This window comes from Primulina eburnea, chromosome 2 (assembly GCF_022965805.1).
Source record: "Primulina eburnea isolate SZY01 chromosome 2, ASM2296580v1, whole genome shotgun sequence".
Classification (NCBI taxonomy): Eukaryota; Viridiplantae; Streptophyta; class Magnoliopsida; order Lamiales; family Gesneriaceae; genus Primulina; species Primulina eburnea.
This window is the reverse complement of record NC_133102.1, coordinates 31,637,564-31,662,092: the sequence shown is the minus strand read 5'-3', so window position 1 is coordinate 31,662,092 and position 24,529 is coordinate 31,637,564. Positions and strand designations below refer to the sequence as shown.

Here is a 24,529-nt window from a genome sequence, read left to right as displayed (position 1 = left end):
CTTCATTAGAGTAGTCGTGCTGTGTTGAAAATTAGAATGATGTTGACATCCGTCACACGTCCAGACCACCCAAGTAGAGTCTTGGCTTATACTCGGCCACCAAAATCCAGCAAGCATTGCCTCCGGGCCAACGTTGTTCCTCCGAGATGCTCTCCACAACATCCTTCGTGAATTTACCGGAGGTCATAATCCACCTCTCCCATAGATAAGCACTTCAACAGAGGTCTTGAAATGATCTTCTGTATAAGATGTTATTTAAAAGAAGAAACATAAGAGCTTGTCTTTTGATCTTTTGAGCTTGAGTTCTATTTTCAGGCAATTCGTTGTGAACAATGAACTTGATCAGAGGTGTCATCCAGGAATCCTCTGGCGCTGGCAATATCTCCTCATCCGTGGAAAGAATTAGCCGGGTAACATTCAACGCTTCCTGGGTATTGACTTCCGATAAGGAGGCGGCCATTTTGGCCAAAGCATATGCTTCCCCATTCTCATCCCGGGGGATTTGCTCAATAGTCCAATCAACAAAAGATTCGACCTGGGCTTTTATGAGCTTTAAATATTTTAGTATTCTGTCATCCTTAGCTTCATAAACTCCCTTTATCTGTTGTGTAACTAATTGCAAATCCCGGGAGTTGATTATTAGAGCAAATTTAATCTTCTCTCCCGGGGGAGCTATTATCACCACTCCCACCCCCACATCCAGAGACTCTAGATGCCCCATCCACGGATACTCTCCAGACCTCCTCCTCATCTAGCTGAATCATTTCTGACAAGAAATCTGACAGGGCCTGCGCATTGATAGCAGCCCGGGGATTGTACTCAATGTCATATTCTCCCAATTCCACTGTCCACTTGATCATTCTCCCGAATACTTCAGAATGAGTCATAATACTCCCGAGAGGACTGCTTGTAAGCACAATAATTTGATGCGACAAAAAATAAGGCCGCAGCTTTCGGGCAGTCATAACCAAAGCCAAAGGTATTTTCTTCACTTCACTGTAATCGGAGCTCAAGGCCTCTTAGAGCATGACTGGTATAATAAATAGGCTTCTGATCAGAGTCTTATTCCCTTATAAGTACTGAACCGAAAACATACTCAGTAGTAGATAAATATACAAACAATTTTTCCCTAGGCTATGGCTTCACTATGATAGGAAGCTCTGCCAAGTGACTCTTAGGATCTTGGAAAGCCTACTCACATTTCTCATTCCACCCAAATTGCTGTGCCTTTCAAAGGACTTGGAAGAATGGATAACTCGGATGTGCAGATCGGGATATGAACCGGGAAAGTGAAGCAATTCTTCCGATCAACATTTGCACCTCTCAGAAAAATCGAGGAGATGTCATGTTCTGTACTGACTTGACTTTCTCTAGATTTACCTCGATCCTCAGCCAGTAACCACAAAACCCAAAAATTTACCACTCTTTACACCAAATATACACTTGGCTGGATTGAGCTTGATCTCATAACGCATGTGTGATACCCTTGTCCCACATCTTAAAAATGAAAGATTTAAAATGAGTTTATAATGGCTTACAATAGACTTCTATAGTAACTTGAGTTAATCATTTTCGTAAAGTGAGGACAGATACGAAGTATTTTCTATAGGGGCTCATTGTGCAGTCACGCAGGCGCGGGCCCGGGCTCGGGGCATGACAGAATGGTATCAGAGCTGGTCACCGGGATGGAATACCGAGAAATAAGTGCTATGCCGGACAAAGTGCTACGTTCATGGGAGTCACATCTTGAACATGCGGGGCAAAGTGCTACATGACGGGAGCCACCTCTTGAACCTGTAGGAGCCACCTCTAGATTCTCGGTGCTAGTGGATCGATGGGTCAGGCCGCTACGAGGACGTCGCGTTCTGAAGGAGGGGTGATTGTGATACCCTTGTCCCACATCTTAAAAATGAAAGATTTAAAATGAGTTTATAATGGCTTACAATGGACTTCTATAGCAACTTGGGTTAATCATTTTCGTAAAGCGAGAACGGATACGAAGTAGTTGCTATAGGGGCTCATTGTGCAGTCATGCAGGCGCGGGCTTGGGCTCGGGGCGTGACAGTATGAGAGTGGCAAAAGTCTCCTCCAAATCAAGAATAAAGCTAGAAATCTCTCTAGACTTGCCCAAGATATCATCAACGTATACTTCCACGTTCTTCCCAAAATTCTTCTCAAATACTCTATTCATCAGGTGCTGATACGTGGCTCCCACATTCTTTAGTTTGAAGGGCATGACACATATCAAAATGTGCCCCCTGAAGTTATGCAACTGGCTTTGTCCTGATCGTCCTTGGCCAGGGGGATTTTATGGTACCATTGATAAGCATCCATAAAGCTAAGCAATTATACCCCGAAGTAGAATCCACCAATTGATCGATCCTGGGAAGAGGATAGTGATCTTTTGTGCAGGCTTTATTAAGATCTCGGAAGTCCACGCACATCCTCCATTTTCCTGTAGCTTTATGAACTAATACTATATTCGAGAGCCAGGTAAGAAATTGTACCTCTCAAATATGGTCAGCCTTCAATAGCTCCTGGACTTTGCATATCAATTATTTTATCCGTTTCAGGTTCAAAATATCTTTTCTTTTGCTTAACTGGCCTGAGACCCCAGAATAATATTTAAGCCATGCTCAGCCACCTGGGATGAGATACCAATTAGTTCCTGTTGAGAACAAGCAAAAACATCGATATTAGTTTTCAAACAATTCAATAGATTGACCCAAGTGGTCGAGTCAAGATCTCGGGCCACCCGGATTTCCTTCCCTTGCTCAATCTCTACCATCTCTTTCTCCTCCTCCGCTACAAAATGAATCTCCCCTTTTTCTACTACCCTCTCAACCTTCTCACCACCACTTTCTATCTTTTCCTCCCTCCAGGCCTTCTTCTGTTCCACCCAGACCGCTTCCACATAGCATTTCCGGGAAGAAGGTTGATATCCCTGGACTTCACCCACTCGGCTTCCCATTGGAAACTTAATCTTCTGTTGGTTGAGGAATCCACAATTGTGAAAGTGGTCATGACAGTTGTCTTCAGCTCCCTCGTGCCCATAGTTAAGGGCAAGATAATTTCTCCCTCCTGTTAGACAGCATGGCCAGAAAATCCAAAAAGTGCAGTTTCCTTTATCTTCAGCTGGTATCCATGCAAATAATTTTGTACGAGGGCTTCTCTGAAAATAACAATTACAGAGCTATCCGAATCAACAAAGACCCTCATGATGTCATAATTTGCTACCCGGGCTTGGATTACCAGAACATCATTATGGGGGAGATTGACGCCCTTAAGATCCTCCGGGCCAAAACTGATAACCGCCTCATTCCTCCTCACCCCTTCAACCTCCATACAATCTTTCCCACTTCTCAAATTTCGGGCTCGGTTGGAATCACCATCGGTGGAACCTCCAGAGATCATTTTAATCACTCCCAAGACAAGGGGTGAGGCGTTTTTCTTCTCAGGCTCCTGATTTCTCCTTCCTTAGGGGACTCTCTCGAACTCTCCTAGACGTTGGGTCCTAGCCATCGATTTGTCAAGGTGGTAACCTCGGCCTCTTGCTCGGTGAATTATATCCCTGAATAGCAGGCAGGACATAATCTCTCTTCAATGTCCGGCAATGTCCGGCAATCTTCTATATTATGGTAACACACTTTGTGAAGGGTACAAAACCCATTCTTCTCGGGCCTCACAAGCTGTGGAGTGCGATTCAGATCTTTCGATCTTTCTGCACTGCACTCTTGCACATCTCGATCCCAGGAAATCTTTAAAGGAACATGTTGAGAAAAATGGCCGGGATTGCCTCTTCTTTGCCCTCTCTCCTCGGGTCTAGACACCCGGTCACCCCTCTCTCTCTTCCAAGCCTCCCTCTTCTGCTTCTGAGCCTCCTTCATGTTAATATATTTCTCCGTCTGAGCTAAAAGATCTTCAAAATTTCCGCACATTTTCTTTTTCAATGATCGAACAATTTCCCCCTCCCTTAGCCCTTGAGTGAATGCAGTAGTCTTGGTTTCGCGGGCGCAAGAGGGGACATCCAAAGCAACACTATTGAATCTCCAGATGTAAGCCCTCAAACTCTCTTCTGTGCTCTACTTTACTTCAAAAAGACTAAAAGTAGTCCTTTAGTACTATTTGCTAATGTTGAAATGATGTAGAAATACCTTTTGAAAATCCTCAAAAGACTGGATACTCTGGGAGATAACCCTTCGAACTACCTTTGTGCCGAATCAACCAAAGTTGTTTGAAAAACTTTACACTTAATTGTTCCCATAAATGTATCATGACCATGTTCTCAAACCGGACCAAATGCTCCTCTAGGTCAGAATTGTCATCATAATCCTTGATTTTGATAGATTTAAAATTCCCAATTAGAGGTTCTCGGATAATAGCCACAACAAAAAGGCATCCTCTACTGACTGCCCGAGCATGAACTCGACAATCCGTTTGTCCATCCAATATCTTAATCTTATGCCTTAATTCTTCCAACTCCTCGGCTACAGTAGGAGACTTAGAACATGCACTAAATTCCTTCTCCTCCATCCTCACTTCCTCCTCTCTCATCTCCTGCTCTCGCTCCTGCTCTCCTTCGTGTTGTGTAGCATGATGAGAAGGGGCCCTCCTTGCTATTGCATTCTCCACTGCATCGGATATAATCCGAGTGAAATCTTCTGAGGATAAAGTAATAATCGGTGGTGGCCCTGTAGGAGGAAGACCACCTTGAGTAGAGATGAGTGGATAATCTCCAGGAACCCGGGAAGTATCTTGATTTGTCTTTCTTGTAGAAGCCATGTCTTCGTCTTGAGCTCAAGTTCCCACATACGGTGCCTTTGATGATATCTGGGTGAATTGGGTGAGCAGGGTTGAGGCAATCCACTGAAAATGTCCCGGGTAAGAAGATGTCTCGGACATTTACCTATCCGGCTTCTGTCGAACCTTTCTTGCAGATTTACCCTAATTTGGGCTATCCATATAATATCCTGGGTCATCCCTGACCCGCGTTCTAATAGGGGTATCACTTAGCTTCACCTAACTCGATTATACATATAAATCACACACACAAACACTCTTAGTGCTACTTCATTTGATCAACTAAATTATCACCAATATTAATTATAATCATAAAATTAGCTTGTGGTTCGCAGTTATCGAAATCGAAAATTTTAAAACAATGGAAAGTTTTGCAATTTTACGGTTGGTTTTGCAATTTTACGGTTCTAATCTGCCAATTCAGTCAAATAAGATTAAATTGTATAACACCTTATGCGGTTTAAACTGCAAAAACCAAAAAATATATCCAAATCAAATATATTTATCATATTAAACAGCAAGAAACATGTTATTATATATGCACTGTATAATTGGTATGTTATTTTTATATAATAAAATTATAATTATATCTTTTGTTAAAAAATGTTTTCAAATTCATCTAATTATCTTGATTTTTTGAATTAAAATGAACTCATATGATAAAAATAAATAAATAAACAAAATATTAATGCGATTTAAATATTGATTAATAGCGAAACCAACCATAAAAAATTTGGTTCCAATTTTATAAAATATAAATTATTAGCTCTTATTGCAAAAAATAAAAATAGATAGAGGAAATGAAAAAGGAGAGCCAAAATTCAAACTCAATATTATAGATCTTGAAAGACCTTTTTGGATTTGAATATGGAATTTTACTTTAAAAAAGAGGTTCAGCTTTAAGGTAACAAATGAAACATAAGTCTCACTTTCTTGCCCCTTTCGCTTTCCTATACAAATTAACGTGCCTTTTACTGTACATTAAGGAAAATAACCCGCATGCGGGAATATATATATATATATATATATATATATATATATACACACACACACACACATATTGTACGTTGTGTGTAAGTATATATGTATGTGGAAAACTTATGCGTGCATGACAAATTTTCTGGGAATCCCGACTATATATACACAAGTATTGCTCGCACAAATACAAATAAGCATCATCTATACAATTTTAAGGTAACTAAGAAAACCTTCTATGATTTTTCGTGGTTGTATTTGTAATGTATAGTATATTGATTATCATGTTGAAAATCAAAATGATGCTGCTTCTGGACAAATGTAAGGATTATTCTTCGGATAATGTATGGGATTCGTTGTTTGATTTTCTTGATCCGGGAGGAATTCATTTCAAGCAGTGTTTTCAGAATTGAGGATGATGAATGCAATGCATTTGTATTTCGTATACGTACGTGCAACAATGGGGAATCAAGAACTCCTGGTCCGATTGCCGTAGGTAGACTTTTGCCTGGCTTCGTTTGTATCTATATATGCAATATTAATGAGTTTATTTTTATATTTTTTGTTTGTTATTTGTTTTTTTTTTTTTTTTGATTTAGCAGTGATTCTTGTAATATGCGTATGTAATTAGTTTTGGTGCTGATAAAAGCCTTAAATTGCGAGGTTTTATTTGTTTTTTAAAAGAGATGGATATTCGTATTATTGGCAATATTATTAGAATGTAGGATTTGAGACATCAAATTATAAATCCATGATATAAACCTATCATTGGCTTAAATTACGTATTTGGATACCATATGACTGTATGAGCTTGAAATTCTCTCTATTGTTTTGAAATTATTTGAAAACAACTTTTGCATGTTATATCTTATATAAAAGATAAGGCAATCATAATAATTGTTTTGAAGGACACCAAAATATTTAATTCATAATAATTTTTTATACTCACTACCCGCACTAAAATTCTCATCAAATAACTTCATATTTTAAGTAGAAAAAATTTTTAAACAATTTTTTAAAAAAAATTGTACAATTCTTCTAAATCAAAAATAACTTCAGGTTAATTGTTTGTTATAGTTTGATCAACAAAAAAAAACACACACACACACACACAAAATGTTTGTGTGTCTTATCAGTATGATTATTCTTCAAAATTAATAGTGAAATATCAAGATGAATGTCTAGCCAAACACATCCTTCAAAGAAAAATGTATTTTTTGGAATTATTAATATTGGCTGAAAATAATTTTATAATAATATCAAGTGCATAAAAAATTATGAAAGGTCATGGAAAAGCAAAAATAATTTAATCAAATGATACAATTTTATATATTGAAGACGCATATATGTTAGCAAATCTAGTAAAAAAATTGCCTAGCTTTAAGTATGTATCTACCGAAATGCATACCATATTGAATGAAAACAATGTTGAACACATTCCATTTACATATATTATAACTGGGCAAAAACAAATAAAAGAAAGATTGTGTACACACCCCTTTATGGGATGTATTGCACAATAATAATAATAGCTGAGACAAACAAAATCATAATTCAGAAGTTTGTTGACGAGAAAAGTGTCATATGTATATATTATAGCACAACCGACTTTGTCATCTTGGAACGTCAATGATGTGAAAAATAATAAATAATTCACGTGTTTATACTTTAAAGAACTAAAAGATTATTTTACAAGATAATTTATCATGTGGCTTGTTCACATGATAAATTAATTGTAAGACATGCTCCTACTAAGGTCGATGTTGAAATTTCAACATTCTTGGAGAGAATTCATGGTGATATTTGTAGGATTATACACCTAGTATGTAAACTATTTCGATACTTCATGTTATTTATAAATGTATCAACTATGTGATCACTTGTAGGGATGACTAATTTCCCTAGGATTTCGGGACTCCGCGGAAAAAACCTGAAATATTGTTGGTAAGGGGGAGCTTTTTTGTGTATGTATTCGGGTTCAGGGTTTTTTCAAATCTCACATGCATATCGGGGATAGTATGAGGATATTATCATCATCCGTGGCCTTGAAATTTAGATGGTTTAATAATTTATGTCATCACAAGTTCTGAAATTATTTCATGCTACAAAACAAACTGGCTTATCGGGTTGATTGCTTCAACTTAATTTGTATGTGTTTCCACATCTATGTTCTATTATAATGATATCACCAGTTGGATTTTGTACAGTACACACATGTTTACTAAATTAAATTGCATAATTATAGTCTTATAATTGACTGATACTGATTAAATTATGTTTTAAATTATCAACAAGTAAGACATCATCAATAACAATATTACCATAGTTAAGCTTACCATTACCCATAGTTCTACCTTGAGAAGCATCCCCAAAACTAATTTTGGGACCAGAATATTTGACCAGTTAAAAAATAAATTCAGTATCTCCAGCCATGTGTCTTGAATATCCACTGTCCAAGTACCAGACTGAATCTTTGATCAGTTTACCTGTAACCTGCAATCACAAATAATAAAAAAATTAGGTACCCAAATCTATTTGGTTCCTGAACTGATTAGTCATTTGAGAACTTAGACTTCGATCAGTCGAACTGATCTACCCATTGTTGTGTTCCAGATAATCTTCCCTAATTTGTGTGTGACAGGTGAGTGTGGTGACGATGATACAACATGTGTTTGTGCTTTATTAACCTCATTGTTCATCCGGTAGCGTTTTGAACAGGCTTGCTATTGTAATATGTAAGGCATGAGATTTTATCATTATAACCCGATATTAATTAATTGACGTGATTATGGAAGGAAAATCCCCGAGGGAGACATGAGAAAGCATGGATCATGTGTGAGGCCAGAAGACCTCACACATATGCGCGATGATGAGGCACGCATATGCGCGAGCAGCCAAGCGCCGAGGCAGAAGACCTCGCGAATATGCGTGAGACTAGGTGCGCATATGAGCGAGCTGGTGAATCTCAAAGTGCTGAGACAGAGAGTCTCGCGCATATGCGTGAGCACCGGGCGCGCATATGCGCGAGAAGTGCTGGACGTGCACTTAGAGGGAGACACATTTAAATGATAAGCATCTCCATCCCCTTCAGACTTGCAACCAGGAAAAAACGAGACTCTCCATGGTTAAATCCTCAAGTTTTCTCCATATATTAAATTGTTGATTGTACAAGATCCGGCCGTCCGATTTTCAATCCGAATTTATTTCGTGTTTATCTCGTCAAGAGCTTCGAAGGGATGTAAGTTGATGTGAATCTTTGTACGAATGAATAGCAAACACGATTAAAATCGAATCGCGTCCTCAATTCAATATCAAACAAAGAATCGTTGTTGTCCCGATCTTTTGAATCAAGTGTGTGTGTTGTGATATTCACCTCTAAACTATGAAGAGTCTAGCAACAAATAATCACGAGATAAACAATTGAAATTATAACGAACCTTCGAAGAACTAGTCGACGACAATTCGCACAAGCACGATCGACAAACGCCACAAAGTTAAAAACTTTGATAAGTTTGATTTCCGAATAACAAAGCGAAGCTTTGAACGTTTGAGAGAAAAACTCTAAACTTTGATAAAAATCAAAATAATGAAATCTGAATTGTGTGTAAAATTTCGTCCAATATGGTTTACATATCAAAAAGATTACTAGAATCTAGTTACCTCACAAAATAAAACTCTAAAGTAGGAAATTAAAATATTCTCGAAAAAGACGCGCGCTCGGGCGGTAGGAAATTACCGCTCGAGCGCCGAGGGCTCTGGACTATTCGCGCTCGGGCGGTAGATTATTACCGCTCGGGCACGAGGCTTTCTGTAAGTTTTCTCCGCGAGCAGTACATGTGGCGCTCGGGCGGTAATCTTTGGCCGCTCGGGCGCCGATGCTTCAGGCCTTTTCTTCATTTATCACTTGAATAATGTTCTTGTGACTTCCAAACTCACTTCCATGCATCGAAAACCCTCCAGCACTTAGCGGTCCTTCTTCCTTGCTCATAAGCCCCTGCAATGCTTCCTTGAATCTCTTCGATCGTACCCTCGTGATTGGTCCCTCAGGCAACTCTAAAGGGTCCCATGCTTTCCTTGGAGCTTGACCATCCGTGTTTGCACCATCCTCCCCTTCTTGAAAAGGATTTGTCCTCAAATCCAGTTCGTCACCTACATCAAACAACGACAAGTCACTAACATTAAAAGTAGAACTCACGTTATACTCACCCGGTAGATCGAGTTTGTAGGCGTTGTCATTGATCCTTTCAAGGACTTGGAATGGTCCAATCACCCCTAGGTAATAGCTTTGAACGTCTCTTCTCGGGAACCTTTCCTTTCTCAAGTGTAGCCACACCCAATCCCCCTTCTCAAATATCACCTTCTTCTTCCCTTTGTTGGCTTGCTTAGCATATTGTTCATTCTTCTTCTCAATGTTGGCTTTGGCCTTTTCATGCAACCCCCTAACAAATTCAGCCTTCTTTTTGCCGTCCAAGTTTAACCTTTCACTCACAGGTAAAGACATTAAATCCAACGGAGTCAAAGGATTAAAACCGTATACAATTTCAAATGGCGAATAGCTAGTAGTAGAATGCACGCAACTGATTATATGCAAACTCAACAAATGGCAAGCAATTTTCTCAATTCTTTAAGTTCTTCTTAAGAATAGCACGTAATAAAGTTCCTAACGTCCTATTGACTACCTCAATTTGACCATCCGTTTGAGGATGACAGGTCGTAGAAAATATTAATTTAGTTCCAAGTTTAGCCCATAGTGTTTTCCAAAAGTAACTTAAGAACTTAACATCACGGTCAGACACAATAGTCCTAGGCATGCCATGCAACCTAACGACTTCTCTAAAGAACAAATCCGTAATGTTAGATGCATCATCAGTCTTGTGACAAGCAATAAAGTGTGCCATTTTAGAAAACCTATCCACAACAACAAATATAGAGTCCCTCCCCTTCTTTGTCCAAGGTAACCCCAAAACAAAGTCCATAGAGATATCAACCCAAGGTTCACTAGGGACGGAAAGTGGTGTATATAATCCATGTGGTAGTGTCCTAGACTTAGCTTGTCTACAAGTTATGCACTTCTCACAAACACGCTCAACATCACGTTTCATGTGTGGCCAATAGAAATGTTCATGCAGTGCACTTAAAGTTTTAGCCACACCAAAATGTCCCATCAAACCACCCCCATGTGCCTCCATAACAAGTAGTTCACGAATGGATGATTTAGGAATGCACAACCTATCTTCTCTAAACAAGAAACCATGATGCAAATAAAATTTTTCATGTGGACCATGCATACAAGTTTCAAACAAGCTCTTAAAATCCTCATCTAGCACATATAATTCCTTCACATGCTCAAACCCCAAAATTTTTGACTCCAAGGTAGAGATTAGTACGTACCTCCGTGATAGTGCGTCAGGCCACTACATTTTCCTTACCTTGTTTGTACTTTATGATGTAGGGGAATGTTTCAATGAATGCTACCCACTTGGCATGCCGCTTGTTCAACTTCTGCTGTCCCTTAAGGTGCTTAAGAGACTCATGATCCGTGTGAATCACAAACTCCTTAGGCCTCAAGTAGTGCTGCCACGTCTCTAAGGTCCTCACAAGTGCGTAGAACTCCTTATCATATGTGGGATAATTCAGCGCTGCTCCATTGAGCTTCTCACTAAAGTATGCCACCGGCCGTCCGCCTTGCATCAAAACTCCACCGATACCTACCCCTGAAGCATCACATTCAATTTCAAAAGTGTTAGAAAAATCAGGTAAAACAAGTAAAGGAACATTAATTAATTTTTGCTTAATAAGATTAAAAGACTTCTCTTGCTCCTCGCCCCAACAGAATGGAACGTTCTTCTTAATCACCGCTGTCATTAAGTGCTGCCAATGTGCTAAAATTCTTTACAAACCTCCTATAGAGCTTGCAAGGCCATGGAAGCTTCGAACTTGACCAACAGTAGTAGGCGTTGGCCAATCTCGAATAGCACTTACCTTGTCTTCATCAACTTGTATCCCCTGTGAGCTTACCACAAAACCAAGAAAGACAAGTTTGTTTGTACAAAAATCACATTTCTTTAAGTTAGCATATAGATTTTCAGCCCTTAGTGTGATTAGCACAAGTTTCAAGTGACCAACATGCACATTCAAGTCTTTGCTATATACTAGGATATCATCAAAATAAACAACAACAAATTTTCCTATGTACGCACGCAAAACATGGTTCATTAACCTCATAAAGGTGCTAGGAGCGTTAGTTAAGCCGAAAGGCATGACCATCCACTCATATAACCCGTATTTGATTTTAAAAGCAGTTTTCCACTCATCACCTTCCCTCATCCTAATTTGGTGATAACCACTCTTCAAATCAATTTTGCTAAATATGCAAGCACCATGCAATTCATCTAACATATCATCTAGTCTAGGTATCAGATGCCTATACTTAATGGTAATGTTATTAATTGCTCTACAATCTACACACATACGCCATGAGCCATCTTTCTTAGGAACTAATAAAACAGGTACGGCACAAGGTGACATGGACTCACGCACAAAACCCCTATCTAACAACTCACTTACCTGCCATTGAAGCTCCTTGGTCTCCTCCGGATTGCTCCTATAAGCTGGACGATTTGGCAATGCACTTCCGGGTACCAAATCAATTTGGTGCTCAATCCCCTCAATGGTGGTAGTCCTTGAGGTAGCTTCTCCGGAAATATATCATCAAATTCCTGCAAGAGTGAAACAACAATGCTCGGAAGGGATCCGGCTATATCACTTGTGTTAAAGAGGACCTCTTTATAAAGAATAAACACAAGTGGTTCATGTGTGTGCATCAAGTGTTTCAACTCACCTTTTTGGGCCATATATGTTTTCTTTTTGGCCTCTTTCCTCTCATTTTCTTTCCTCTCATTCTTTTTTTGTATGGCTATCTCACTCTTTTGATCACTCTTTTTTTCAGCCATTTCTTTTTTATTCTCCAAGGCCACCTCACTTTTTATTTCACTCTTTCTTTCGGCCTCATCTCTCTTCTTTTTTTTCAAATGGTCCTCCAACACTTGCTTTGGAGACAAAGGAAGTAATACAATGGTTTCCTTCTTCAAGACAAATGAGTACTTATTCTTAAACCCATCATGTGACACACGCCTATCATATTGCCAAGGTCTACCCAACAAAATATGACATGCATGCATGGGTACAACGTCACACAAGACCTCATCAACATACTTCCCAATAGAAAAGGACACCAAAACTTGTTTGTTCACCTTCACCTCCGCACAATCATTCAACCATTGAAGCCTATATGGTTGACTATGCATTAATGTAGGTAAACCCAATTTTTCTACCATCTCACTACTAGCCACATTAGTACAACTTCCCCCATCTATGATAAGATTGCAAACCTTGCCATTCACAAAACACCTAGTATGGAACAAGTTTTCCCTTTAGTTAGTCTCCTCCTCCTTGACTTGGGCACTCATGATACGCCTAGTCACTAATGCTTCACCTACAACCGCCTCATATTCCTCATCAGGATCTTCTAACGCAGGCATCTCATCATCATCATCACCCTCACTATGCGACTCATACTCACCATAGTCATTTAAAATCATCACCCTCTTATTAGGACACTCACTAGCAATATGACCCAACCCTTGACACCTAAAACATCTAGTATCTCTAGCTCGATTAAGAGGAGTTTCAGATTTACCTTGCACTCCTTGTTTAGGCGCCTCTTGCTTAGTCTCAACCTTGGGCTTTGTCCACAACTTTCTTTCATCACGTTTTGCCACGTTTGGTCGCCAAGAAGTTGACGAACTCCCACCTTGATTGGCGCGGCCAACTCCACGCCATTTGAGTTGTTGCTCCACCTTTATGGCCATTTGCACCATCTCGTCTAGATCCAAGTAGTGCCTAAGCTCCACTTGATCTTGAATCTCCCTGTTCAAACCACAAAGAAAACGTGCCATGGTCGCCTCACTATCCTCCTCGGTATTTGCCCTAATCATGACTACCTCCATCTCCTTATAGTAGTCCTCCACACTCTTAGCTCCTTGCCTCAAAGTTTGTAACCTCTTAAACATCTCCCTATAGTAGTAGTTAGGCACAAACCTCTTCCTCATGACCCTCTTCATCTCATCCCAAGACTCAATGGGTCTCTCATTATACTTCCTTTTAGTGGTCACTAATTGATCCCACCAAATGAGAGCATAGTCTAAGAATTCAACCACCGCCAACCTCACCTTCTTTTGTTCGGAGTAGTGGTGACATTCAAATACGAACTCTATCCTCTTTTCCCACTCTAGGTATGCCTCCGGGTCAGATTTCCCATGGAACGATGGAATTTTCATCTTAATGCTACCCATGTGACCAACTTCCCTAGTCTCCTCATATCTACCCCGTATGGCTTCCCTTTTTCCTCTACCAACTACCTCCTCCATTCCTACCCCAATTCTCATTTTGACTCTCATCGCCTCTTCCCAGATCATACTCCTCATCATCTCTACCCAAATCCATAGGCTTAGGTTTACCCCCACTAACACTAACCTCAAGTTTATCCAACCTCTCATGCAACGACTCCATTTGGGTCGTCATCATCCTACTAAAATCCCCAAACAACGCATCTATTTGGGCCTTAGACAACCCCGAATTCGAACTACCTCCTACTTCCCTCTCCATTTAATGTCAATTTGTACCTGCAAGAAAAGGTTAGTAGAAATAAAATAATCTTCACCCAAATGCTCACGGTCACTCCAAAGAAATTCACTCGTCTTTTCTCACAATTTTGTTTGCTCACAACAAATACTCACCGTTCACTCCAAAGAAAAGTCACTCGCACTCAAGTGTATCACTCAAATTTTGAGAGCTCCCTTGGAAGTGCTCAAGCTTTGTATTCTGGGTATATCAAACAATCAAGGTTCAAACTTGTGAACAAATGCGACCGACTCACTTGGACTGTGTAGACAAGAAATTCGAATATAGGGAATATTTTTTTTTGACTGTGAGAGACAATTGAATATGACTCTCTAAAGGGAATAGAACAGTATACCAAAACAATTGTGTAGGCAAATTTTCGAAATTTTGTACTCTTTTTTTTTTTTTAGGCTGAGTACAACTAGAAAATCCCAAAAAAATGAAGAAAATTGACCTAATTTTCGAGAAACACTGTTTCACGAAAATTGAATAACGATAGAACGAAACAGATCTGAAAACGATTGAAGAAATAACACAGATATGAAATATAACAAAATAACTTACTTGATTTCAATAAACCTATGCTCTGATACCAAATGATGTGAATCTTTGTACGAATGAATAGCAAACACGATTAAAATCGAATCGAGCCCTCAATTCAATATCAAACAAAGAATCGTTGTTGTCCCGATCTTTTGAATCAAGTGTGTGTGTTGTGATATTCACCTCTAAACTATGAAGAGTCTAGCAACAAATAATCACGAGATAAACAATCGAAATTATAACAAACCTTCGAAGAACTAGTCGACGACAATCCGCACAAGCACGATCGACAAACGCCACAAAGTTAAAAACTTTGATAAGTTTGATTTCCGAATAACAAAGCGAAGCTTTGAACGTTTGAGAGAAAAACTCTAAACTTTGATAAAAATCAAAATAATGAAATCTGAATTGTGTGTAAAATTTCGTCCAATATGGTTTACATATCAAAAAGATTACTAGAATCTAGTTACCTCACAAAATAAAACTCTAAAGTAGGAAATTAAAATATTCTCGAAAAAGACGCGCGCTCGGGCGGTAGGAAATTACCGCTCGAGCGCCGAGGGCTCTGGACTATTCGCGCTCGGGCGGTAGATTATTACCGCTTGGGCGCGAGGCTTTCTGTAAGTTTTCTCCACGGGCAGTACATGTGGCGCTCGGGCGGTAATCTTTGGCCGCTCGGGCGCCGATGCTTCTGGCCTCTTCTTCATTTGTCACTTGAATAATGTTCTTGTGACTTCCAAACTCACTCCCATGCATCGAAAACCCTCTAGCACTTAGCGGTCCTTCCTCCTTGCTCATAAGCCCGTGCAATGCTTCCTTGAATCTCTTCGATCGTCCTCTCGTGATTGGTCCCTCCGGCAACTCTAAAGGGTCCCATGCTTTCCTTTGAGCTTGACCATCCGTTTTTGCATCATAAGTTTTATTACTTTCCTGCATGGTTCGAAAATATGGTATTGGAGAAGTCATAATTTGATTGATATTATGTGTTCTTGAGATTGTGGTAATCATATAATCGAAACCGGATAGAGAACGGACAACGTATGTCATTGTTATCATTTTCCAGCCTAGGTTTGAATGAGGTTGTGCAGATTTTGGAATTGTAATTGTGATTGTTATTGGTTATGATTTGTATTTTGTATCTATTGATGTTGTTGACTTGTCTGGTATCTCGAGATTGTGCCGTTATGCCGTCGAAAGTTAGTTAGATTGAGTATTGATCATACCATGTCTTGCTTTGAAATGTGAGTGATATTGTACTTCTCGAATATGTCATTCTAGATTGGTATTGAAGACTTCGAACTCGAGAATTCAACTTCGAAACCGATAGAAGAACGAGCAACGCAAGATTGAGATTGATTGCGTCAATCAGAAACCGAGAAAAGAAAGGTATAAATCAATGTTAACCCGAGATAGATAACTCGATAACATATGACTTGAGTTTCCCAAAACCACATACTAAATTGTTATTGCTTTGAGATATTTGAACTCCTTGAATTTATGTGCTTGTTCTATTGAGTTATAGAAAAGCATAGAATAAAATATAGATATCGTGAAAGAGTCTTTGGCAGAGGTGTCAAGTCACAAGACGTTTGTTTTATATCGATGCGCTTAGGAGAAGATCGACTCCTATTGTCGATACTCAATATAGTGTGGCGAAGTTCGGGAATAAGAACGTACCACTATCTAGAAGGGAAGAGTAGGTAGGAGACTTGTTACGTTCTTATTCAAACGGGGATCCCTAGATAAGAGTCGAGTCAAAGATTAAGAGTTAAAGAGTTTGATTTACAGTTTTGTATCGATTTATGTCTCTCAGATTATGATACATTCTATTTGATAAATGTTCTATGCTTTTGTATATGCCTATATGAAATTCATTTATACTTTGTTTATACTAGGAAATATATTTCTCACCGGAGTTATCCGGTTGTTGTTGTGTTTGTATGTGTGCATGACAACATGTGGGATAGTATCATGGTCGAGAAGAGGATGAAAGATTAGAGTTTAGAGTGGTGATCCAGGCTTAGATGTATAATTGGTTTTTCAACACTTGATATGTGGTTGATAAACACTAGTTGTTATGATTTTATTTTGAACAATTTTTGTCTCTTGGATCATGTTGTAGATATTAAACTTGATCTTGTAAATTAAATAAGAGGAAGCATAACTTGTTGTAGTATTTTGTACACTTGTTTATGAAGTTTTCAACTTTAAAAAAAAATAATTTCGACTCAGCTTATTTAATTGATCTATTTATTCCCAATGATGATTTAAGAAAATGAATTAGCGTCTGGGTCTCCACAACAGGTGGTATCAGAGCTGTATGTTCCTTAGACTGAAATAGAAGAGAGCAAGCGGGGTACATATAGTTTTCTGTCTTGCTTCTGTGGTACTATCATGCGATTCAGTGTAATGTTGATTTGTACATTTTATATGCTAGTATGACAGCATGTTTACTGCTTTAGAAAGTACATGTTTACCTGATTATCTGATTTGATTGGAAATGTGTATTATTGGAAAATGAATCAGAACCGATTCTTGATCAGAAGTTTGATGATCAGAGGAAGACTGAGACAGATTTGCTAGATTTGATTACTAACCATTTTTATAATCAAATATGCATCCTCGAAGAGCCCTAGAACAGGGTAGTACTTCAAATAATCCGATGGATGTTATAGCGACACCCCTGGAAACACTGTTAAAGAGATTTCAGTCATTCAAACCGCTGACTTTGAAAGGCACTGAGACATCTATTGATTGCGAGAGTTGTCTTGATGATATTGAGATTCTGTTTGATTAACTTTATTATACAGATGAGCGTAGAGTCGGACATATTGGGCACCAGTTACATGAGGTTGCGAAGAGCTGGTGGCTCACAACCAAGAGAGCTTTGGAGCATCGAGGTACGGTGATTACTTGGAAGATCTTTAGAACCAAATTTTATCAACAATTTTTCCCAGTATCGTACAGAAAAGACAAGGGTGCAAAGTTTGTCAATCTGAAACAAGGTCATTTGAATATTGAAGAATACGTGACCAAATTCTCTACTTTATTACGTTTAGCTCCTCATGTTGCTGATAATGATGAAGTCGTGGCTGATCAGTTCATCAATGGGCTTAATCCTGATATTTTTACACTGGTAAATACAGGGCAACCAAATAATTTTGTTGATGCCTTGAACAGAGCAAAGGGAGCGAGCTGAAGCGGGCTTGATCAAGCAGCGAGGAACTTTGTATGCCGCTCAACCACACAAACATCAACAACATTCAACCCAGTTCCACCAACCACCTCCCAGATTTGATAGTGGGGGTAGCAATACTGGGAAGAAGAATAATTTGAATGTTCCAGGGAAACAGTTTAAGAAGTCTGATAGTAGTTCATCTAGCTCCAGTGGCTCACGACAGACCAGTTCTGGCCAGAGTTCGAATTATACAGGGGTCTATTGCAGAACATGTGGAGGAAGACATCCAACAGAGCAATGGCAAGGAGTGTTTGGTAGTTGCAACATCTATCGACAGCCGGGACACTTTGCCAGAGTCTGTCCACAGTGAGGTTCTCAACGATCCCAGGGAGCAGAATCATCTGGATCAGTGGCTCAGACAGATAGATGATCATCTTCTGTTCACTCATTCCAGCCACCATCTATCCAGTCACAGCCGAGTGATTTTATTAAATAAATACTTTGAATTATGTAATATATGGTGTAATTAAAAGAGAATTTAGAAAATGGTCTTTGGTTGGATATTTTTACTCGTCGGGACGTATTTTAAATCGATAAGCAAATTTTAACGAGTCAAGTGATTTTTTGAGGGTTCAGACAATATTTTCAAAAACGTACCTAAACAAAATATGTTTCGGGATATTTTTTGGGTTGGAGGGGTTTATTTTATTTTTTAATGTGCCCAAAACCCTTTTTATCCCTTTAGTTTTCATTAAAGGTCCATTCGTGCATAACTGTTTCTACTTAAACTCTACCCTATGAAACCCTAACCCTACTTCAAGCATTCGTCCGCCCCTCACCTTCAGCATCAGCATCATTTTCAAAATAATCTTCAGCAGCCACTCAAGTTCTCCCTTAGTTCATGCAAATAAATCCATTCCCATTTCTCTGTGCTCGTCCTATGCGTAGTAATCCACGGTTTTGAGCGTTTAAACGCAAAGGCACACCATAAATCTTGTTTTGCTCATCATTCACGCTACTTATTGTTGATGTGTGTGTTTTGGCATGAGAAATTATTTAATCAAGCATGTGGTAGCGTTTGTTTTAAGGGTTGACATGAAATATGCACAATTTTTTCTTGTAACTCACGTTTTTCTTGTTGTCATGTAAGGGGCTTCCGGTATGTGTTGCTAGGTGCTGAACACGTCAAGGGTTAAGGTATGTGAGTGCTAGAGTCAAGAGTTGGATGAACAATGGTGAGGTCTGATCAAACTTAGGCTATGTTTGTGAGGTTTGCGGCTAGTTTGGGGTTGAGAACCAGCTGTAGGGAAGATTATCCATGCCGCGGTGGAGTCTAAGGGGGTTGAGACGTGGAGTAGGAGATCTCAAAAGCGACTGGTTTTGTTGTAGGGGTCAGTCGTTGCGCTGGTGCCGAGTAGAGTCGAGGTTGGGCTTGTCACTAGTGAATCATGTGGGACGGATTTCTTGGGCAGTATGCGTGGCTAGGATTGGTTCAGTAGGGCATCCTTGGCATGATCTTAGTCCTAGTTGGCGTTGGATCAAGGCTGGTTCGAGTCGGTTAGCCCTAGGATCGAAATATTGGAGGCTTGACGAGTTAGGGTTTGTAGGAAAGCAACTTCTAGGGGATGTTTGGGTGTCTTAAGTGGTCTGGTCCAGGTGGTTTTGGGGCAGGTAGGGTACAGTTAAGACATTGTTTAAGTTTGAAAAGTTTCGGTTGAGTTTTGGATTATAACCGATACTCCGGTCCAAGTTTTAAAGCGAATTATAGAAGTTTTTGCATGCACTCAATTGTACTTCTAAGGAACGATTATAATTATGTTTTGAGGTGACTTCGGGTCGAAATTTGGAGTTCCATGGTAAAATGGTTAATTAGTGTTTCAAGGAGCAAAATGATCATTTTTCACCCGGTCGAGTTAGCAGTTCTGGCAGCGCCCTGATCACAAAATTACACATTTTGAATGTATATGATATAATGAGCACGACCTTTTATGTAAATATGAAAAATACGTTGCATGCTTGATTTTAAGGAAATTTACGTATATGATTGATTTTTATAAGTGATGAATATGATGACATGTTTTGAAAGATGAGAGTTGGTTGTGACTAATACAAATACGATGACATGTAAGGCCAAGGCTCAATGGATGGGTAATACTATCACTGACGTCTCCACCGTCGGTACCACGGTTACACGTAGATGGATCCATCGAATATAGGTGATACGATAGAGCTGATACGAAAGTCACAACTAATGAACTAAGTTCAATTAAAGAAAATGAACACGTATATGATGATATTTTGATACATACTTTGACACTCTAAGCTTTGTTACAATATGTTTAAGTTCACGTTTTTAATATCGTGAAATGTATGTTGATTACAATACTTTTCTTGCTGCCTGTTATGTATATGGACTTGTTATAATGTTTATGGTTTGTTGAGTCTTTAGACTCACTATGTGTGAATGATGCAGGTGAGCATATCGATGATGAGACTCGAGCCGCCGAAGACTGAGTAGGCAGGGATGGGTGTGCGCACGCTAACTTGAGGACCTTATTTGTCGCACATCATGTTTATGAGTTAAGAGAGATAATGGATACTTTCATACTCTGTCGTTTTTATGTCGTTGGGTCGACATGATTTTTGGAATATTTTTAACTGCAATATTTTTACTAGTATTATAATCTTATTATTTTAAAATGTGTATCTTACAGCAATTACTGCATGCATGCTTGAAAATATCTATTTCGAGATTTAGTTTTTTAAAAAATTGTAGACGTTTCGTTAACGAATATTCATGAATGAATTTTTCTTAAAAATAATTTGTTGGGATCAGGTTGGGTGCAAACTTTTCGATGTTGGGTAGAGAAATCGAAACATTATGCTTGTGCTGTTGTACGATTAACAGATTTGAGTTGCACCATTACCATCAGTTATAGCTTTCGGTAAAGTTGCAAGAGCTCGGTCATACAATTGGTATCAGAGTCAATGTCATGTATTTGATTCACATTGTTTCCAAGGAGAGAAAACATTGAGAGAGAGATTGTTGAATACAATAATTTTCTCTACTCGCCAGAGCAATCGAAACTTGGCACTTGGGTTGCAGTATGGTTAAAATATTTGAGATGTATAAGTACCATCAATTATAGCTTTTGGTAAAGTGACAAGCACTTACTCATACAGATCGAAAATATGTTTAAAGGAAGGTGAATAAACACTTTTTAAAAACTCTTTAAACTTTAAATCGTTCTTAACAATTTTTAAAAACTATTCTTGAACGACTAGCTTTAATGGAACACTTTAAAATAGAGTACGTGCGAGAATGGTCCGGCTTGTCCAGTGATAAAGAAACGGTTGGAATTTTAACAAGAATATTATAAAATATTGAATATGTAAATTTAAAGTATGTTAATAAATGACACGAGTTTTATGGATGTTCGGAGATAAAACTCTTATGTCATCTCTTCTTCCAGTTAGGAAGGTTTCCATTAAAATGCTTTGTCTTTATAACGTCTTGTAACATCTCTCTACATTTAAGACTTATCACACTGCCTAAATTGAAAATCTTAGTTATCACTTTACAAGTCTTGAATGTTTAGTAACCCTTGATTCACCACAGGATACAACAAACAACAAACGGCTTGACTTGGTTGAGGTATCACAGATTGATCCTTGAAAATCTGATGTAAATTGATAAGTTTGTGCTTTGGTTGAGAAGTCTAAAATGTAGACGGTTAAGTGTGCTCAATTGATATGAAAATATACAAATAATAGGATTTTCAATTTAGTGGCTATGAACAATACGGTCGGAATTGCTTTTCAACCATCATTTGTACTGTTTTTCATGAATATGGACAAGTCCTTTTCTATCATTTTAAGTATCAATAAATTCTCTTTGATGTTCTTCTATCTTTTGCGACTTTACGTCCATGTTGAGAAACATTAGACTAAATCGGTAACTTTCTATCACTTCGGGAGTTGGTAGGAGGCTTTGAACTCTTTTTGGTTTCAGCTTTCGTCTAAGCGGTTTGACTTGAAATATCATCATTGTAATTCTTAGAATTGTCTCTTTGTAGTGTGGTTGGAATGTGACGGTTTGAACCTTTGAACTTCATTAAATTTTCAAACCAGTCAATTTATCAGATTATCCCTTGCAGCTAGAGTTCAATAAATAGAGTAGTTTGACTTCTTGACATAATGGCTTCAACTACTTAACATCTTGAAAATGACCGATTTGATCCAGCGGACTAAAGAACCTGTTATGCAAACAAAATAGTGGGCTGGATCGTAAAACAACTTGATGTTGTTTATTTGGTCAATCACCAAAACTTAAGGGTAATAGAAATATTCTAACATAAATACATCACATTTTTTGTGCACACGCTTTTAGATTCAGATAGGTACCAAAAATATTCAAACCGAGGAAAAATGAAGTCAACCAAAAATTAATGCTCTTGAGTTCAAGGTTTCAAAGTGTAACATCCAAAGGTCAACCCACGTAAACCGCATGCGTGCAAATGTTTTAAATTGTTTAATTGCTTTATTTAATTGATTTTAAATGCTTGATTGATGCATAGTATATGATTAAAGGTCTAATTGCATGATTTCATGAAAACTAAAGATTTTATCCGAATATTCAATAATAAGTTAGAGAAAGGAGACCGGGGACGACCAAGATAAAATATTTTCGATAAATATTTTTGAGTCTTAATAATATGATTAAATATGATTAAAATTTCTAAAAATGTTTCAGCCCAAATTATTTTACGAGACGAGCTCGATTTTATCTAGGAATCTGATTTTGGTCAAATGAAGGACTTTTAAAGGCCCAAAAATTATTATTTTGAAAACGAATTTTGTAAACTTTTATTTTACAATTAAATAATTATTATTAGGCATAATTTACCTATGATTGAAAGGCCCAATTATTCCTAAACAAAAAGCCCAAAACCCTAACTCATTATACATGCAATTTTCGAAAATTTAAATATAAACCTAGGCTTATTTGGACTCCATTCAGCCTAAACTTCACACACCACACACATAAAAATTTCGAAAATTTTGAGAGAAAAAAATTCAAGGTTTTTCGTCGTCCGTTCGTCTCTCTTTGCAACCCATGCCAACGATCGTATATTCGAGCATTTTAAATGCAAAGGCAGCTCCTAATCTTTATTTATGCACCATTCAAATCATATTGTGAATAATTCATGTATTTTAACACGAAAAATATTTGAATACAATTCGTTTAACATTTTGATGATTAATTTTGATGTTTTGATGGTTTGACAATTTGTTCGAGAATGCTTTTAATTCTAAGGGACATGTTGCCAATAACAAGTGTTTGGATGAACCTAGGGTTTCATGGAGTGTTTTAAGCTTCAAGGGCTCGGCTAGGGAGGAACCGCGCCAGGGACTGGTCAAGGCCTGTGCGTGGCTTGGTTTAAAGGCTAGGAGGGTCCATGGAAGGATGGACATGGCAGCAGCAAGAGATGGAAGAGTCCACAAACCCTAGGACTCTTCCCCATTCACGTGTGCGGCTGGTTCAGGAAGGGAGAGGTGTGCGGCTATTCTAGGTGGCTAGGCTGGTCCAGTAGGGTCTAGGGAGGATGGCTTGGGGATTAGGACACGGTTTGGTGCAGCATGGTCCATGGTGGCTTGGCTATTGAGGGTCGCGACTTAAGAGTCTTATGGAGGATAGTTCGCGTGGGCTGGGGGCTGGTGCGCTGGTCTACGAGGGTTCAGGTAGGGTCCATAAGGGTCAGGGTTAGGTCTTATCCTAGGTGGCTCGAGGGTGGCTTGGTGTTTGGGAGTCGTGGCTTGACTTGGGAGAATTAAGGTTCGGTTTTGGGCTTGGAAGTAAATTGGTTCGAACCATGGTTCATGGGGGTCAATTCATGGTTCGTGAGGGTATTTTAGGTATGAAATGTTTATGTTTAAAGTTTGTAAAGAAAATATTAAGTTTTGAATTAATTCGGGATTTAAACGCTTCACGGTTTAGTAATTACGGAAATAAATCGAAATGCTCGGGTTTATGTCTAAGAAAATCGTAGGAAATTAATTTTAATCTTATAAGATGGTTTGGATAGGCTCGAGTCGATAAAAGTAAGAAAGCGTCAAAATCGAGAACTTTAGAGCCCAAGGGCAAATTTGTCATTTTTTCTCCCGGGTAGTACGAAAGGCTTGGAAGTGTCCCGAAAAATCATAATACATGCTAAATGATATTTTAAAAGGTTTATGATGAAAATATGGAATTTTATGATGTATTATAAAGCTGTATTATTTTTACAGTTAAAATGTTATTTTACGAATTTGGAAATGACACAATATTTTATGAATAAAAAGAAAAGAAAA

The 24,529-nt window shown here is 38.5% G+C and overlaps 1 protein-coding gene and 1 long non-coding RNA gene across 2 annotated transcripts; one reads left to right on the top strand and one right to left on the bottom strand.

Moving 5' to 3' along the window:
* Positions 1 to 214: 214 nt before the first annotated feature.
* LOC140824207 (uncharacterized) lies at positions 215 to 751 on the bottom strand. The gene has a single exon (XM_073185804.1). The coding sequence runs from the start codon at positions 749 to 751 to the stop codon at positions 215 to 217; it is 537 nt and encodes a 178-aa protein (XP_073041905.1).
* Positions 752 to 5,854: 5,103 nt separating this feature from the next.
* On the top strand, positions 5,855 to 6,331 carry LOC140824647 (uncharacterized). The gene is made up of 2 exons (XR_012116417.1): positions 5,855 to 5,994; positions 6,183 to 6,331. It is a non-coding gene; the product is annotated as an uncharacterized lncRNA (long non-coding RNA).
* The last annotated feature ends 18,198 nt before the right edge of the window (positions 6,332 to 24,529 follow it).

Bases quoted from the DNA above. Each gene is read 5' to 3' on its own strand.
- LOC140824207 (XM_073185804.1), bottom strand. From the start codon at position 751: ATGAGGAGGAGGTCTGGAGAGTATCCGTGGATGGGGCATCTAGAGTCT.